Genomic DNA, 19,209 nt, shown 5'->3' on the forward strand with positions numbered 1-19,209 from the left:
GCCTAGGAAACCAATGACCAAAGCGCATTCTCAGGCCCACATGCCTCAGAAGCAAATGCTTAGAATGGCTGAAGATCCTATTACTTTAATTAGGGGAATCAGCCTTCCCCCCGCCAAAAGACTAAGAACTGATTTTCCTTCTGATTCTTCAGATCATGAGTCTCTTGACTGTGATCCTTCTGATTACCAGGACATTCCCTTATCTACCTAGTAGGATTCTGATGCAGAAGATTCCATTCCCTTTGTTTCTTCACCAGAAGATTTTTCTTTTGGTGAAACCCTGCATACCCTTAGAGAGCATTTCTACTGGGAGTGCCAGGACTACCCATAGTCCAAAAAGAGACTCGGGGAATTTTTAAACTTGCCTCAGCACAGGCCTCTAGCTATCCCTCCTGTTCTGGAAATTGTAGATGTCTTCTTGGAATCCAGCCTTACCCCTGATACTTTGCCTCCAGCTCCCAGGAAACCTGACAGGTACTACCGAGTACCTGACTCCCACAAATTCCTCTTTAAGAATCCTACTGTGGATCCAGAGGCCATTTCCCAGGGACCTAAAGGCATTAAGGCTAAGACCGCTAAAAACCCTACCCGTTCGGACAGGGACTCTAGGGCTTTAGACTGATGGGGCCAGAAGGTATACACCTCTGCTACTCTTGCCATCAGGGCTTTAAATTGCCAGTTTCATATGTTAAAGTATCAATCACATATTATGGAACTAATTAAACAGAAAATGTTGATTCCTGATTGTGCAGAACATAAAGATTTACACAAGTTAATGCATTCTGCCAACCAAGTTAGAAATCCTACTTTGTAATGTGGTTTTGATGCCTTAGAAGTATCTTGCAGTGCTGCTGTTACTGGGTCTGTTCTTAGAAGGCATGCTTGGCTAAAGGAACAAATCTTGACAGACCATGTCAAAGCAAAATTACTAGATGCACTATTCAACAAAGAACACCTGTTTGGCAATAAAGCAGAAGTCCTCAAAAAGATGGAGGAACTGTTAAAAGATTTCCTACAGGTACAGCCACCTAGATTCAGTAGGCATTGGCCTTCTAAAAACGTGTCTTTTCAGTCCCTCCCAGACCTTCTCAGTCCAAACCCAGGGGCAGCAGACCACCAAGATTTACAGTCTCAAGGTATGCAGAGATCTAAGCAATGGAGTGCTCCCACCTCTAAAACAGGGAGTAGCAAGCCACCATCCTATGATAAAATCTCACAATGACTTCTCTTTAACTCTTCCAAGCCTTGCCCAAGTACTTGCACCCATAGGAGGAAAACTTGCTCTCCATGCAGAAAACTGGGAGTACATCAGCCAGGACAGGTAGGTCTTGAACATTGTATCCCAGGGATACCGACTCTACTTCCACTCGCTGCCAACCCCAAGCAGATTGTCAGACCTCCCCCCAAACCAGTGAGCAGAGGCCCAAAAGCAGCAAGTACTTTCTCTCCTCAGTAAAGGGGACAGGGTTTTTACTCCAGACTGTTTCTGGTACCCAGAAAAGAAAACTGTTGGCGCCCTATCCTGGATCTGTATTCTCAATACCTTCCTGGTGATTCCAAAATTCAAACTGCTTACTCTCCAACAGCTTCTTCCTATGCTAGCCAAGGACTCCTGGCTAACCACCCTAGACTTAAAAGAAGCTTATCTGTACATCCCCATAAGGGAATCTTGCAGGAAATATCTACGTTTCAGAGCAGGCTCTATACACCGTCAGTTCTCTGCACTTCCCTTTGGCTTATCTACTGCACCCAGGATATTCACAAAATGCCTAGCTCCAGCCATTGCATATTGCACGCAGAGGAAAATTCAAATTTACCCATACTTGGACGATTGGCTAATTCAGGCGGACATTCAGGAATTGCTGCTCCAGCACCTGACATTTGTAAAGAGACTTCTAACTTCACTGGGGTACACCATCAAAGAAAATAAGTCACATCTGGTACCCAGCCAACAAATTGTATTCCTGGGGAGCAAGCTTGAGCACAACTTCCTAGATGGCATTCCTCACTCCAGAAAAACAAATTTATTTGAAAAACTTCTTCAATCTACTGGCCACCAAAACCCAGCTGTCTGCAAGAAAAATACTGCAAGCCCTAGGGTTCATGGCTTCTTGCATTCTACTAATTCCATATGCAAGACTGCATATGAGGAAACTTCAGTTGCAGTTAAAAAGTCTCTGTTGTCAACATTTTCAGGACCTGGAAACAATGTTTCCTATCATCCCTTGCCTAAGGGCAGAGTTCCTTTGGTGGGCAGATGCCTGCTACCACAACAAAGGCCTCCCTTTCACTCAACCCTCTTCCACCCAAACCCTAACAACCGATGCATCAGACTATGCATGGGGGGGGGGGGGCTCACATGGCAGGACAGTGCATTCAAGGCAAATGGAAACCAAAGCAAATGCACTGCATATCAATCAAAAAGAAATGTTAGCTGTGCAAAATGCCCTGCCAGCCTTCAAATGCCTTGTTCTTCCAGGGCACCTTTTGATAGACAGACAACACCAGTTATGTGGTACATAAACAAGCAGGGGGGAACCCATTCCTACCCACTCTGCAGATTAGCCATGGCTCTGTGGAACACAGCCTTGAGCAATCAAGTGCACCTGCAAGCTCAGTTCCTGCCAGGCAAACTAAATTCACTGGCAGATGACTTAAGCAGAAATCTAATGGACCCACATGAGTGGAAACTGGAACCCAAGTCATTTAAGCTTCTGATCCACAAGTGGGGGTAGGAGAGGTGGACCTCTCTCCTTCCCCTCAGAACTATCAATTGAGCAAATATTGCACCAGAATTCCCCACAGCCAAGCATGGAAAGTGGATGCCCTGTCTTTTACATGGGAAAATCTCTCAATCTACGCCTTTCCCCCTCTGCCCCTCCTCTCGAAGCTTCTTCTAAAGATCAAACTGGACAAGCCAAGGACAGTCCTGATTGCACCAGACGCCAGCACTGGTACCCACTTTTGTGCAGTCTGACAGTACTGCCACCTGCCTCAGACCCCCCCCCCCCCGCTGTCCCAGTAGGAGGGCCAGATTTTGCATCCTCTGCTACAAACCCTGAACCTAGCAGCTTGGCTCATCCCCTAAACTCATCACTAGGAATACTCAGTAAACAGGTGCTTGAGGTCATCCTTGAGGCAAGGAGGCCTAGTACTAGAAAGTCCTACTTAGAAAAGTGGAAAAGATACTTTTCTTGGAGCCAGTCTCAAGGAGTGGACACAACTGTGCCCAGTTTACCTCATATACTAATTACTTAACAGAAATGCTCCACAAAGGCCTATCCTTCTCTTCAATTAAGATTTATGCCTCTGCCATCTCAGCTCATTATAATACTGAGCCACCCTCTTCTGTCATCCTCTGGTCAAACGGTTAAAATTCCTCTCCTGGAAAACAGCTTTACTTCCAGCCATCACTTCAGCAAGAAGAGTGTCTGAATTGCAGGTCCTTATGGCCGTGGAACTCTTCATTATCTTTCATGCGGACAGGGTTTCCTTCAGGACTAACCCATCATTTATGCCCAAGGTGGTGCCAAGGGTTGGCAAATGAATGGATTGGCTCTAAACCAATCCATTCATTTGCCAACCCTTTTCCCTAATTCTAAGAATAAAGGGGAAAGGATCCTTCACTCCCTGGACATGCACAGGCAGCTTAGGTTCTACCTGGACAGGACTAAACTTTTCAGAAAATCTGACCAGTTGCTAGTCAGCTTTGCTACAGGGGCAGAGGGCAAGGCCATTTCAAAGCAAACCATTTCTAAATGGATAGCACACTGCATCCATTTCTGCTACAAACACCATGGGAAACCTACCCCACACGGGATCAGAACACATTCCACTAGGGCTTCATCATCCTTTACAACATTTCTCAGGGGAGTCCCTACCAGGGACATCCTGGAAGCTGCAACCTAGAGCTCTGTACACACCTTCACCAAGCATTACCACTTACCTAACTTTACTAAATCAAGAGCTGGATTTGCCACAGCAGTCTTACAGGGTCTGCTTGCCAGCCCTAATACTTGACTGCCTCCACCCATCCTCAACTTTGGAAATCAATGCAAATGTGATGACTGTAACAGTGAAACAGGAAGAACATAGTACAGTTGTGTACACTTATCATAAATGTAGATGTTCGAGAGTATTCACTGTTGCAGTCCTGGTTACCCTCCCTCCAGCCCCCTGACTTCTGTATACTTCTACCTATTCTTTTTTGTTCGGCCATGTCTGATAATATTGGTATTTACTTTCTACTGGCAGTGTTCCACACCATGTAATTGCTTCCTATTGTGGGGGCTCCTGACATATGGGGCAAGAACAACTGATGTAATGGTGTTGGCTGCATGTTTTATACCCCTGACGACCTGACGTCATGGAAGAAGCGACAGCATCCGACACAGAAATCCCAAGACTCTGGTATTCAGGCCGACTGAGGGCTACCTACAGGCAGATAACCCAAATGTGATGACTTCAACAGTGAATACACTCTTAACATCTACATTTATGGTAAGTGTACACAACTGTACTTTCTCAGCCTTGCCTTTTGGTCTTTCTATAGCCCCAAGAATTTTCACAAAATGCGTAGCCCTAGTAGTCGCATACTCCAGTCTCCTAGGCATTAAATTTTCCCATACCTGAAAAACTTCCTGCTCCAAGCAAACCCCCCAGAGGATCTGCAGAGAAACCTATGCTCAGCCTTTGCCATCCTATAACAGTTAGAATTCACAGTCAACATCCAAAAAATCTGCCATAATCCCATCCCAAGAGCATGTTTTTCTATGGTGCAGATACATGTCTCTTACTCCTCAAAAGGCAGAGGAGCTCTGCCAGACCTTCTCAAACCTCCTTCCCCTGCACCTTTTGTCAGCAAGACAATTTCTCAAGATCCTTGGACTGATTACTTCCACCATATCTGCTCTGCCTTTGGCAAGGCTTCACCTGAAGTTGGGGTGGACACATGCCCACCCTCTAGAATTTCTAATTCCACTCTTGCTATGCTTGAAAGAGATTCAACAAATGCCCCTCAACCCAGGACTTCCCATACACCCCTTGCCCTTAACTCAAGACCTTTGCATAAATACTTCGGGTGCAGGCTTGGTGGCTGTGTTGAGTTCCCCATACTGTACAAGGGATGTAGGCTCCTTCTCAGGAAAAAGATCACTTAAATGTAAAAGAAATGAAGACATTGATTATAGCTCTTCAGTCCTTTTAGTCCCTTCTCAGCCTGGGTCAGTTGAGGATCTGTACAGACAACAAGAGTATTCTCTGGTATGTCGACAAGTAAGGGGGTACCAAATATTACCTCTTGTGCAGACTAGCTTTACAGGTTTGGGAACTAGCCCTCCAACTTCAGATTTCTCTGCTAGCGGTTTATATCCCCTCCCAACAGAACTTTGGCAAGACACCTTTAGCAGATCAACAACACAGTCCCACGAATGGATGCTTCACAGGATGCGTTTCTGAACGTAGTCCACCAGTGGGATATTCCTCAAATAGACTTGTTTGCATCCCCTATGAACAGACAACTTCTGAGATTTGTACCAGTGAACCTCGCACCTTGGCGTGGAAAATGGTCGCCCTGTTATCCTGGAATGGGAAGTTTCTGTATGCATTCCCTCCATTTCCACTCATTCTGAAAGTCCTGCTTGAAGATTCAGGAGGACAGACCAAAAGTCTTGCTGGTGACTCCCTATTGGCCAAGACAGCGTTGGTTCCCCTTCTGCTAAACCTAGCCAAGGGCACTCATCACAAGTTACTTCCCAAAGTTGGCTTACACGCATTACATAAGGGTTCTGTCATCCACCCACGCCTGGCAACTCTACTGCTGACTCTGTGGGGGGTGGGGTGATAGAGCCCTGATGCCTTTTAGAAACCTATTCTTAGAGGACGTGCTTCAAGTCCTGCAGGAGGCCAAGAAACCCCAAACCAGGAAATCTTTCCTTTCCAGATGGAGATAACTTTCATTGTGGTGTCTTTGTCATAACCTGGACCCACTAACTGGATCTTCTTTTGGTTCTTTCATACCTGTTTGTTGCTCAATACTGGCCTAGCTTTATTCATCTGTAAAAGCACATCTGTCAGCCGTTTCTGCATGTCTGCCTCTTTCACACCCTCTAGCTTCTAGATTTGAGGCTAAACAGTTCCTCAAAGGCATCATCCACACTAGACCTCCCAGGAGGCCTGTGCCCCCTCCCTGGATCCTAAACGTTGTGCTAGAGAAGCTGACCTTTACAACCTTTGAGCCAGCTTCCTCTAGCTCCTTAATGCACCGCACCTGGAAAACTGCCTTGTTGCTAACTCTAACTTCTGCCAGAAGGTTCTCTGAGCTCTAGGCCCTGATAGCGTCTTCCCCCTTTCTGCTTTTTCACAAAGACAGGGTCTCTCTTCACACCAACCCCACATTTATGCCCAAAGTGGTTTATGAGGTGTCTTTAAACCAGGCTGTCTACCTACCAACTTTTTTCCCTTCTCCTCAAAACACTAGTAAGAAGATTTTGCGCGCACACAATCTGCACAGACAACTCAATTTTTACCTTCACAAAACTAAACCTGTTAGGAAATCAGACCAGCTGCTTGTCTCTTTTTCCATCCCAGGGCTCTGGGACTACCTGTGTCCAAACAAACCTTTTTCTAACTGGATTTCCAAAACCATTACTTTCTGCTATGCTTTCCATAGGAAACCCCCTCCTTACTCGATCAAAGCTCACTTCATCAGGGTAGTGGCCTCCTCTGGTGCTTTTTTTAAGGGTCTAGACACTAATTCTGTCCTAGAGGTGGCTACCTGGACTTCTGTCCACAACTTTTACCAAACATTTCCTACTGGATTCCGTCTTCAGATCTAGGGTTGGGTTTGCCAGAGCCATTCTTCATGGCTTTCTTGAAAATTCATCAGCTAACTCCACCTCCCTCTCTGCATGAGCTTTGGTACTCTTCCCTGCTGTAAAGAATACTGCATCAGATGAATAGAAGGACATAGAATAATTGAATAAGAACTTACCATAATGATAGATGTCCTCCTCTTCTCTGTTGCAGTATTCTGTCCCCCCCCCCCCTTTCCCCACTTCTCATGATTCTTGGATGTGTTGATTTTCGATTCTTTGGACTCACTCTCCTCCTGGGGCTCAGTTATGAGGATGGTGTACACCTATGTCACTTTCATGGCCTATGCCCGATAGCTGCCTAAATGAGAGATGTACCATAGAGCTTACAGTAGTAAAAGACTTGAGTATTACTTGCGGGCGTTGGGTCACCTGGGCAGGCAACTCACTCGTAAAGAATACTGCAACAGAGAAGAGAAAGACATCTGTCATTGTGGTAAGTTCTTGCACAACTATTCTATCCATGTTTAAAGCCAACAGGTTCCATGTGGCTGGGGCATTGTATCATGTCTGAGAGGTAGGTGGGTGGATAACAGAATTGTTAGAGTGCACAACAAAAGATGTACAAGTGGCACTACAGCCTTCCTTAAATGGGTGAGTTTCCTTGCCATCTTTGAAGCAGCTACACAGTCAGCAGTCCATACTACATGACATTAGAGGCTGAGCATCTCTTTTAAGGCCAAGGATGATTTTGCAGTGGCCATTTGGTAGAGCATGTTGCAACTTGGTTCTTTTCTGGCCACCACCTTGGCATTTTGAGCTCTGAATCATCTCAGTAGTCAGGACTACTACAGCAGTGATATAAATGAAGAACATAGTGCAGTTGTGTAACAACTTGCCATCATTATAGATACGTGAGTAAGTTGTTGTGTTGCACTACCCCCCCCCCCCATCCATTCTAGGTTTTGGCATCCTTTCTAGTGTAGGGTACATTTACTGTAATCCTATCAACCCTTCCTCCTTTATTTATAAACCATATGTTCACTCAGGTGAACAGATTTGAGGAATGCTTTCTCTTTCCTTCAACTCATGTTAAATTTGGAAGGCAATTATGTGTCAGTCTCCCAAAGGATTAAATCATGGCCCTGTCCTCTCTTAGCTCTTGAGGTAAATGGCTGTTATTTCCTGTGCACGAAAGCTCTAAAAATGTGTAGGAAAGTTGTCTATTTTCTACTGATGCATCTTGATGTGTTTGATGGAATGATGCCTGCCTTGTTTGGAGGGGGCAAGGTGCTGCACAGTAGAAGTCAGCCAGGATGTCAAGTTTTCTGCTGCTGAAGTCTCAATAAACAGGAGTACTCACAACTGTTATCTACTCAAAAACTTAGATGTGAGTGTTCAATCTCGCCATTTGTTCTTACACACGGGTTCGGAGCCAATCCTCGGCTCCGAGTCGGCCGCATCGCAAAGCTCTGCATCTCAGAGAAGCTCGAGACCAGACTATATCCCACAATCCTCCCTGCCATTACTCGGATCTAGTTTGCCGCTGCAACAGATTGGATCGAGGAGAGCTCGGACCAGAGGAGAATTTGCAAATTTTTTGCTATATTTCAGATAAGCTACTTTCCTTTTTTGTAAAAAAGTTTCTAAAAGTTATAGTATAGGAAGTGTGTGTGTTATTAATATAATAATTGTACAATATTATTCTTAAGACTCTTTGTGGCCTACCCTTTTTTCTCTTGGTGTGGTTTCTTGAGTGTTCTTTCTACACTTTATATAGATATTCACTTTATATATAGACATACATATATAGAAGTTAGGTTTTTTTGTCAAATTAAATCTAGTAGAGTGTCTTTTACTTCTACCAGTCATGTCGGAGAAAGCCAAATCCGGCTTTAAAAGATGTCAGTGTGGGCAGAAAATGTCTCACTGACTACCAACGCGTCCTGCGTTTACTGTCTTGGCCCTCTCCACCTGCAAGAGGATTGCTCTATATGTCACTCCTTCAGCAGGAGGGTTATGACAGATAGACGCAGGAAGCTTATAGATAGAGAGTTGCGTAAGCCGGCCTTTCAGGAGGCTTTAGACAAATCGGACCAGGCTTCTAAGTCCTCGAAGGGGTCGAAGATGTCGGAGCCCATGTCATCGACTCCAAGTTCATCTTCGAAGGTTCGTTCGCCGGTTCCACAGACCTCGGGGCCGAGCATCGAACGTTTATCTTTCACTGAGCCCCAGATCTTGGAACCGGTGTTGGAGCCGCCGCCACCGTCCATTCTTCGGTTGGTGCCATCTTCAGCTCCTTCGACCCATTCTTCCAGACAGTTATCTGAGACAGATGTGGATCGTGTCGTGCAGAAACTCATGGAAAACACGGCCCTTTCCAAGTTGATTGCAGTTTCCTCCCAATTGGTGTCGAAACTAGAAGGCCTCCCCATGTCTCCAACAGGTCCTCCTTCGAGACCCATCCAGTTTTCGGAGCCGGGAGAGGATGAGCTGATGATAGTGGAGCCCTCGGTGCCGAAACTGTCCATTGCACGATCAACACCATTGACTTCGACTCCTTCGGAACTTGTAGGTGAGTCGCGGAGCCGACGGTCTCTCCTCGGTTCCGGGACCGAGAGTCGTACCGACCTTTCGGTGCCGACTCTCCCTCTCGGGGCCTCGGCGCAGATTGGCTCGGCTCCGTCCTCTGGGTCGGGGCCCACGGCCCCTGTGTCTGGGACGCTCCCGTGTTCTTCGGAACCGGGGGAGTCCTCAGCCCAGGGTTCAGGGGCTTTTGACCTTGTGAGGAAGTTATTGTCTGCACAGACAACCACTTCATCAGAGGCGTCTTCTCCTTCCCCTAAAGGGCCGCTTTCTGTTTCTGCCCCCATGACCCATCCAAAGTGTAGAGCCCCATTGCCTCAGCCACCCCCAGAGGGTTCCCCCTGTTCCTTGGAGGTCTCACCGGAAGCCCCCTCTGTTGAGGTCCCAAGGAAAAGGTTGTGCAAGAGGAGGCACATAGATTCCCCGCAGGAATCTCTAACGTCTGACACAGACTTGGATGAGGCAGAGGGGTCCCCAAAATCCCCCTCTGAGGATGTGTCATTTGCGGACATCCTGGAGATCTGAAAACAGAGGGGTGATTGGCAGTCCCTAGCCCCCACTGAGGACAAGTCGGTGCTGCTAAAGGCTTTTGGGGCTCAACCTTCTACCTCCTGGGTGACTCCGCCCTTCGATGAATTAATGGAACTGATTGCTCGAAGGGCGTGGGAGACACCGGACACAGTGGAACCAGTTCCTCGAAAACCAAACAAATTTATCACCGCCCCCCAGGACAAGACTTGTCTCACCAAGGGAGTTCCGGTCGACGCTATGGTGGTGGCGGCGGCAGCCACGAAAAAGGAGATGTCTGAGTCTTCCTCATCTGTTCATCCTCCTAATAAGGATTCTAGGACTATGGACAGATACGGGATGCGCGTTTTTAGTTCAGCGACTTTTTCCATGCGTTCGCTAAACTATTTGACACATTTCACACGTCTGCAGAGGGATCTCATTAAGGAGCTGACAGATACCCTCCAGGGTAACACAGATGCTGCTGTTTCAGTTAAGGTAACAGCACAACTTAACACCCTTACCTCCATAGTAAACTCATCCATGAGGCTCATCTCGTATGCGGCCGAAGGATCGAGTAGAGCTGCAGCTTCAGCGATTGCTCTACGAAGACAATCCTGGATGCGGCTGTGCTCCTTTGCGGAAGCTTTCAAGTCTTCCTTTGCCAATGCCCCCTTTGATGGTGCCACACTCTTCGGGCCCAAGGTGAAGGAGACTCTGACTCGGTGTGAGCAAGAGGGAAAGACCCTGTCTGCTGTCGGGGTCCGTTTCTCCGCTCCAACTCGACCGTACCCCAAAGGGCAACAAGGTAAAAAAATGTGGTTCTGTAAGACTCGGGGATCTTTCCAAGCCACACACAGAGTGATGCCCCCTCCAGAGGCAGGGGGGGGGGTAGAAATGGAAGACGCCGCCCCGGCGGCAGAGGGGGTCCGCATAACCAAGGCGACAGGGATACCATCCCTGGGAAGCCTTTCCAGCACTCCTGAACAGAGGCCCGGCTGTCCTGCTCTGGAGGCAGTCGGGGGTCGCTTGGCTTTATACCCACAGGCCTGGCTAAATATTACCTCGGATTCCTGGGTAAAAAGCATTGTAACCAGAGGATACAAAATCCCCTTCATATCAACTCCACCCCAACAAAGAAGGTTTCCAGATATGCCACCCCATCTGCGGAGCCCAGCAGCAATAGAAATTTCAAAGCTGCTCAAAAAAGAGTCATCCAACCAGTCCCGGCGGACCAAAGAGGATCCGGAACTTACTCAAGGTTCTTTTTAGTTCCGAAAAAGACAGGGGACTGGAGACCGATTTTAGATCTCAGCAATCTCAACACCTTCGTGAAGAAGGAAAAGTTCCGGATGGTCACGCTTCAATCGATCCTTCCATTTTTACAGAAGGACGATTGGATGTGCTCGATAGATCTCAAAGACGCGTACTACCACATCAAAATGGCCAGACCGTCCAGAGATCACCTGCGCTTCCGGCTGGGAGCCAGTCACTTTGTTTCGAGCTCTGCCCTTTGGACTCACCTCAGCCCCCAGGGTATTCACCAAATGCATGGCAGTGGTTGCGTCTCACTTGAGACGACAAGGATTCCAGGTGTTTCCCTATCTGGACGACTGGCTCTCACCGCCACCACCGAGCGTCGCCTCATACAAGTCAGAGACTACACAGTCGACCTTTGTTCCCACCTAGGGATTTCGATAAACTTCGAAAAATCTGCCTTATCGCTCTCACAGCATATTTCATTCATCGGAGCAGACCTAGATACACGATTAACACTGGTAAAGCTCCCTCCAATAAGGGCGTCATCCCTCAAACAACAGGTTCTTTTACTACAGAGCAGGAAAGCCCTGGCCAAACTGGTGTTGAAGGTTTTGGGACTAATGGCAGCGTCCCTGATCGCAGTTCCTATGGGAAGAAGATTACACACGAGGCTCCTCCAATGGCTGCTTTTCGCGCAGTGGTCGTTCCAGCAGTTACCCCTAGCGCACGAGATTCTGATAACAGACTCTTGCAGACGAGACCTCTCATGGTGGGTGTACAGTCAGGATCTCACTATGGGTCGTCCGTTTGTTCTACCCAATCCGGCGGCCACAATAACCATGGATGCTTCCCTGATAGGGTGTGGGGGGTCTATTTCAGGGAAGAACAGTCCAAGGGGAATGGTTCAACATGGAGTACAGCCTGCACATAAATGTTCTGGAGCTGAGGGCGGTGTTCCTGGCGTTGCAACACTTCCAAGCCCTCTTACCTCTAGGAACAGTGGCAGTTTAGACGGACAACATGTCTGTCTGGTACATAAACAAGCAAGGGGGAACCAGGTCTTACCCGTTATGCAGAGAGGCCATGAGAATTTGGCAATGGGCAGAGTCCACGGGTCGCTTTCTGATAGCAACGCACATCCCGGGGTCATCCAACGTCATTGCGGACATGTTGAGCAGAGCCATCCTGTTACCTCACGAGTGGTCCCTCAATCCACAGATGGCGGAAAAGATCTTCCGCAGATGGGGCCAGCTTTGCTGCGATCTATTTGCTTCCCCGTTGAATGCAAAATGCAGAAGCTATTTTGCCCTTCTACCCCCTCCGGGGGATGTCCCCAGGGACGCACTGATACACGATTGGCCCCTGGGTCTCCTATATGCATTCCCACCTACCCCCTTGATTCCCAGATTTCTACAGAAAGCCAGGAACCTGGAAAGGACAATAATACTCATAGCCCCATTCTGGCCTCGGCAGCTATGGTTCCCCTTTCTTCGAGCCCATCAAACAGAGGAACCGTGGATTCTAGACCCAGTACCAGATCTACTGACCCATTTATCGGGAGTTCCTCACCCGTCTCTTCAATCCCTTAAACTAGCAGCTTGGCTGCTCCGGTTCCCTGCCTAGCCAGGTCTGATCTACTTTCTCCAGCAGTTCAACACATTCTGGTTGCCTCTCATAAAGCTTCCACTACAAAACTCTACAGGAGTAAATGGAAACGCTTTGTATACCGGGCGTCTAGCCAACACTTAGACCCCCTGGTAGCTCCTTTACATAAAGTATTGGAATTTTTATCTATCCTTTTTCACGAAGGAGCCTCTACTTCCACACTAAGAGTACAGTTGGCGGCCATATCGAACTTCCATATTGGTGAGCACTGTTCTCCCATTATGTCTCACAGACTTTGTAAGGCTTTTATGAAAGGAACCTTCCATCTTCGGCCGCCCGTCAGGAAGCCTTTCTTTCCATGGAGTTTAAATTTGTTACTGTCACAACTCATGTTGCCACCCTTCGAACCTGCTTCGTCCTGCCTCCTAAAGTTCTTATCGTGGAAGACACTTTTTCTCGTAGCTGTTACTTCAGCTCGAAGAGTATCAGAGCTACAAGCATTATCGGTCAGACCACCTTACTTGATCTTCCACCCAGATAGTCTCTTTGCGTACAAATCCATCTTTCCTTCCAAAGGTATGTTCCGTCACAAATATTAACCAATCCATAGAACTCCCTACCTTCTTCAAGAGCCATACTAACAAGTTGGAGTATATGCTGCACAAGTTGGATGTTCACAGGCAGTTAAGATTTTATTTGGATAGGACTAAAAGTTACAGGAAAGACAGATCAGCTCTTTGTCGCGTTTGCAGACAATAAAAAGGGCATGGCAATTACAAAACGTACATTATCTAAATGGCTTGCTGATTGTATAGCCTTTGTATACTCTAAGTTGATTCAGTCCTTGCCTACCAAACCTAAGGCCCATTCTACCAGATCCGTTTCCACTTCCTTGGCTCATGCAGCTCATTTGCCTTTGGACATGATTTGTGCAGCAGCCATGTGGTCTAAGCCACATACTTTCATCACTCATTATAGAGTTGACAAAGCCTCCAAAGACAGGACATCTTTTGGTTCCACTGTGCTTAGGAACGCTCTTCCATGAGTCACTCGGGGTGACGGAGCTAGGGACGCTACCCATGTGTAAGAACAAACGGCGAGATTGAACACTCTCACATAAAGAAGTTATGTCCTTACCATAATGTTCCATGTGGAGTGTTCATCTCGCCTTTGTTCTTACATTCCCTCCCTCACGTGTTTTGGAAGAACGGGTAGGACTAGACTCTGATTGAAATGTCTTAACCCCTTCCGGGGTATATTGTTCTGTGTATCATGGGGTATATGCTACTACCCTTAGTTATTTTGCTATGGTGAGAGAGTGTCTCTGGATGTCTGAGAGTGTGTAGTTCTTGCACCTGAGGTATTGGTTTATCGGTCTGGTTTGTTTGCAAACTAGATCTGAGTAATGGCAGGGAGGATTGTGGGATATAGTCTGGTCTCGAGCTTCTCTGAGATGCAGAGCTTTGTGATGCGGCCGACTCGGAGCCGAGGATCGGCTCCAAACCCGTGTGTAAGAACAAAGGCGAGATGAACACTCCACATGGAACATTATGGTAAGGACATCACTTCTTTTTATGGCATATTCATACAAAGCTGTACTTTTGTCTTAGTCATTGCTTTTATTTATTTTATTTATTTATTTTTAATTTTTTGAGACATGTTTTTAGGTAGTCACAGGCAGAGGTTGCACAAGTCCTTCTTGTGGGTATTTTTGCCAGACAAAGGGCTATCCTTGTGGTGAGTAATACTTTCCTAGAAAGTGATGTTAGTAAGTGGCATATTTAAGCTAATGCCATTACATAGTAAGGAACGAGATATTAGACATAGTGTATAAAACTATAAACTATAAAACTGTAAAAGCCTCCTTATCTTTTGTGAAATTCCAAAAACATCCAAAGATGCAAGACAAACCAGTAATCCAAAAAGTAGTGAAGGACCAGCAGAAAAAGTAGCAGCAGATCTGACGAAGTTCTGGAAGGTACCTGAATGAAAGCCCTAGTGTCTCACTTTGTGATACTTTTTTATTGTTTTTAAGTGCGAGTTTGTTAATAAATCTTCTAAAGGAACTTTTATCTGAGCTGGACTTGCTGCTGCTTTTTCTGCTGGTCGTTCACCACTTTGTTGTATTAATCATTTGTGTAGTTACCAGCCTGTACTTTAAAGATGTATTGGTTAGGAGCTTTTTGAACCATTTGACTGTGTTAAAACCAATATCTATGTAAGAAGCTTCTTTAGTATAGTTTGGTAGTTTAGAGTTTTAGTAACTGCTCAGGTCTATAATGATAGCACCAGTATATTGCTGCCACAGTGGTGTGACTAATTTGAAGTCAGTCAGTAGACATTACTTATACTTGATCATGCTAGATATATGAACAGTAAAGCAGAGAACTGATAATGCCCAGAACACTTGTGAATTGGATGGGAAAAGTTTATCAGGGAGTATTTGAATTTGTAAGGGGGGGGGGGGTTACTTATGAGGTTAGTTTAGCTAAAGGTCTGTCACTGACATGCAAAAATGCCCAGATACTATGTTGATTTGAATTAGCCTTAGCCTCTCACCTCACACACACCATTACTGATCGTGATAAACTCTACAAGTAAAAAGTTGGTTCAAAAGAGGTATGAGGGTTTTAAAAGTTTGAAGCTTGTAGGCAGCAAAGTGGTTGTAAAGGATGTATAATTTCTGAAGTTTTTGGCGAAGGTAGGGGTTCTGATCAACTGGGGAAATTAGAAGGAATATTAGTAGTGCTACGGATGATTGGAGAAGTTATTAGTTTGAACGTTGTGAAGAATGCATGTGTTTTTCAGAGGGGTTACATTTTTAAAATGAAGCTTACTTCAAAAACAAAATTATTTTATGTTTTGGATGGGAGGCTGTAGTTTCTTACATATGTAAGAAGATGCTGGTTGGTTTTACTTTTTTCGAAGAGTACAAAAACATTAGTGGTGGTGCGGATTTTTTTTTTTGGATTTCAAGTAGTAAGGCATATGTTAGTTTGAAATATGCAATTAAAAAACGAAGGGGATTGTGTTGTGTAGATTTTACTGCATGTGCTGAAGCTTGAAAATAGACTTCGCACTGTACTTTGTCCTCCTTATGGATGTGAGATAAAACTAACAGTTTGCATCTGTTTTTCTAAGCTGTATAGAATTCAGGAATATTCTGAAATGTTTTTTTTTCTTCCTTTTCTGCAGAAAAACCACCTTGTCCTACACGGGTTCAGCTGGTCAGAGCAAATACAAACTCCCTGGAGGTCAGTTGGGGTGCAGTTCCTACAGCAGATAGCTACCTGTTGCAGCTTCAGAAGTATGACATCCCTGCACCTCCTGCTGCCACTTCACCTGTTGCCAATCCAGTCCCCTCCCTGCCTGTCAACTTGCCAAAGAGTCCTGCTCCTGCAGCTGCAGCACCCACCCTTCACTCTCTAGGCCAGACTGGAATTGCACTTTTGCCCCAGGCAACCACAGCTGTTCCAGCTACAACAGTACAGATATTGCCTACAGTACCTGGGAGCCCAGTTACAGCTACAGCAGCAACTACCCGTGCTCCAGGTGAGGTTTATTAACTTTAAACTTGCTGCTTTGAGTCTCTGTATCTGTGAATGTGAAATGGGGGAAACTCTCTGTACCTTTGAATGTGAAATAGGGGAGCTGCTGTTCTAATTTAACTGAAAAAAATGCAGCAGCTCTATTGTTTTTGATGCATCTATGATATGCCTTGCTTCTTTCTTGCTGCTGAAAATGTTCTTTTTAGCCAGGGTGGCTGCCCAGCTGGATGGCAGCAGTAATAGCATTGTTAGTCCTCTGACATTAACAAAACCAACTTTGTGTAAACATGGAAAACTCTATCTTGTTTTGTATTGATTTGTAAGGTGGAATTGTCCAAGAATAGTGTGTGGAAAATGGCGCGATGTTAAAAGACTCAAATGGGTGCTGTTAGAGTGCCATTTAAATTCACAGTGGTGTGTATTTGGGCTCTGAAACTGCATGTTATAGGGTTACATTTGAGTGACTTGCTGCTGTTGTGTAAGTCACTGGTGTAGTATTTGTGTGTCCTCAGAACTTCGTTTTATCATCCACATAGAGTACGATTAAGTACGAGCACTGTATAAAATGCTGCATTTGCATTAAAAAGGCTGCATGTGAAGTGACTGAGGCCAATTCAGTAAGGCTACACCCTGTGGTAAGCATTTCCATTTCAGAGATAGGCCTGCAACAGTGCTTTAGCAAGAAGATGTGTAGCACTAAGGTGTGCTGTCTCTTCAACCATGCTAAATGCTAATGAGGCATTCTGAGGAAGAGATATATGCTTATTAGCCATGTGCTGTCATTTGGTACTGCCTGTGAAAAGTAAAGGCTGCTCATCTTAATGAGAACAGCCAGAAGTTTGTGTTCACCCTTCGTGGTGGTGGTAAGTACTGTGGTATTTAGCAGACTAGTAGTGTTGGGTGTGTGTCTGTCTCTCTGCTTGGGGGAAGTCACAGTTGGGGGGGTGGCTTGGGTTAGGGGATAGGTTAGTTGAGTAGCTAGGTGTATGTGTGGTGGGTTTGGGAACTGTCATTCTTGTACATTCTCTTAGACTATAATGAGAAAGTCCTGCAGCATTGTTGGGTAGCAGCAGACAACAAAGATAATTTTTTATAGCCTGTCAAACAGCAAAGGCCAGGTCACAAAGTTTATTTAAACCAGTAAAGCACTCTAGTGCCTCGGCTGTGAGAAAGCCTTCAAGGAATAAAAAAAAAAAAAACATAGTCACACCATGTTAAATGCTACCAAACATCCACCCCTAATTATATAGTTAATCCAGTGGTTCCCAAACTTTTTCGATTCTCGGCTTCCTTGCAGAGTCCAGGTTTTCTCAAGGCACCCCCCCCCCCCACCGCGGCGCTCATAAAGTGCATATTTCATTTATTTATTTGAAATTTGTTTAACGAGGCTGCCTGACTGGACTAGGAGGCCTGGGGGAAAAGCTTAAAAAAGTACAATAAAAAGACAATTACCAAAAAAAAGTGTGCATTCTGCTTAACAGCACAACACTGACCTGCTCTGGTTGAGAAGTAAGCAATCCTAATGGCAACCTTATTAACTTTGTTTATAAGAGCAATATTTAAAATCTGTGCCTATTGTTTGGCTCTGTCCAGCATACCTGTCAACTGTATAGATTTTTGCAGAATGTCCAGATTTCTGCCTCATATTTTTGGCCTTTTTCTCATAAAATTATTGTTTTCTGGCAAATCACTGGCAGATCATTGAGGTTGAAGTTAGAAAATAGAGACATTTGAGTTTCATACTTTATACCCTTCAGAAAATTCATGCTTATGCAAAACCTACATTTCTATCAGCTTTCTAAGTTTGTGAGAGCAGTACTTAAGTGCCCTATTTTGTGCTCCCACTCTTTATGGCTTTGTCCAGATTTCTTGATCTAAGAGGGTGAGAGGTATGTATCAAGTGGGTATGGTCCAGACTTGCACAGACCTCATTGCTGCTGCTAGGGATCACTCTCACTCTTCACCCCCCACCCATGACACACACATACGTCTCTTTTGCATTTATGAATGCATTCACTCATACACATCGCTCACTCTTTTCCGATCTCTCAAACAGTCACTCCCTCATTCATACCTGCATTCACTCACACATCACTCTTACTCTCTCAATCACACACACACACAGTCACTTCCTCATTCATACCTGCATTCACTCGCACATCGCTCTCTCTCTCCCCCAATCACACACACAGTAACTTCCTCATTCATACCTGCATTCACTCACACATGCTGTCGCTCTCTCCCGATCAAACACAGTCACTTCCTCATTCATACCTGCATTCATTCACACACACAGCCACTTCCTCATTCATACCTGCATTCACTTACACATCGGTCTCACACACACACACACACACACACACACACACACACACACACACCTACTTCTTCATTCATTCACACATCGCTCTCACTCTCCCGATCTCACACACACAGCCACTTCATTCATTCCTGCATTCCCTCACACATCGCTCTCACTCTCCCTATCTCTCTCTCTCACACACACACACACACACACACACACACACACACACACACACACACACACACTCTTTTGCTTTCATGCACGCATTCACACTCAGACAGATGCACACACACATGCATACAGGCATTCACTTACCTGACGGCCCAGTTCCAAGTGCTCCACAGCCCGGTACTGGTCTGCAGCCTGGTGGTTGGGGACCACTGCTGTACTTGATGCCAGTTCTGCTAAAAAGCTACAGTGTAGGTCTAGACTTAGTTCGCCACAAACTAATAAGCTTAGCTGCAAAATAAACTGCAAACTGTTGGTGGTTTATTTTGCAGCTAAGCTTATTAGTTCACTGCGCACCTGTGAGGAAGCTGCGGCGCACACTTTAGGAACCCCTGAGTTAATCCATTAAAACCATTAA

At 45.7% G+C, this 19,209-nt stretch overlaps 1 protein-coding gene across 4 annotated transcripts in view; it reads left to right on the plus strand.

Moving 5' to 3' along the window:
* Positions 1 to 19,209, plus strand: part of HCFC1 (host cell factor C1) — a 3,865,385-nt gene that overhangs the window by 1,376,675 nt on the left and 2,469,501 nt on the right. For all 4 annotated transcript variants that reach the window (XM_044080175.1, XM_044080172.1, XM_044080173.1 and 1 more), the window contains exon 8: positions 15,966 to 16,322. In XM_044080175.1, coding sequence (XP_043936110.1) covers positions 15,966 to 16,322 — 357 coding nt within the window. The remainder of the gene's footprint in view (positions 1 to 15,965; positions 16,323 to 19,209) is intronic.

This window comes from Protopterus annectens, chromosome 8.part0, assembly GCF_019279795.1.
Source record: "Protopterus annectens isolate FY-2018-M chromosome 8.part0, PAN1.0, whole genome shotgun sequence".
Classification (NCBI taxonomy): domain Eukaryota; kingdom Metazoa; phylum Chordata; order Ceratodontiformes; family Protopteridae; genus Protopterus; species Protopterus annectens.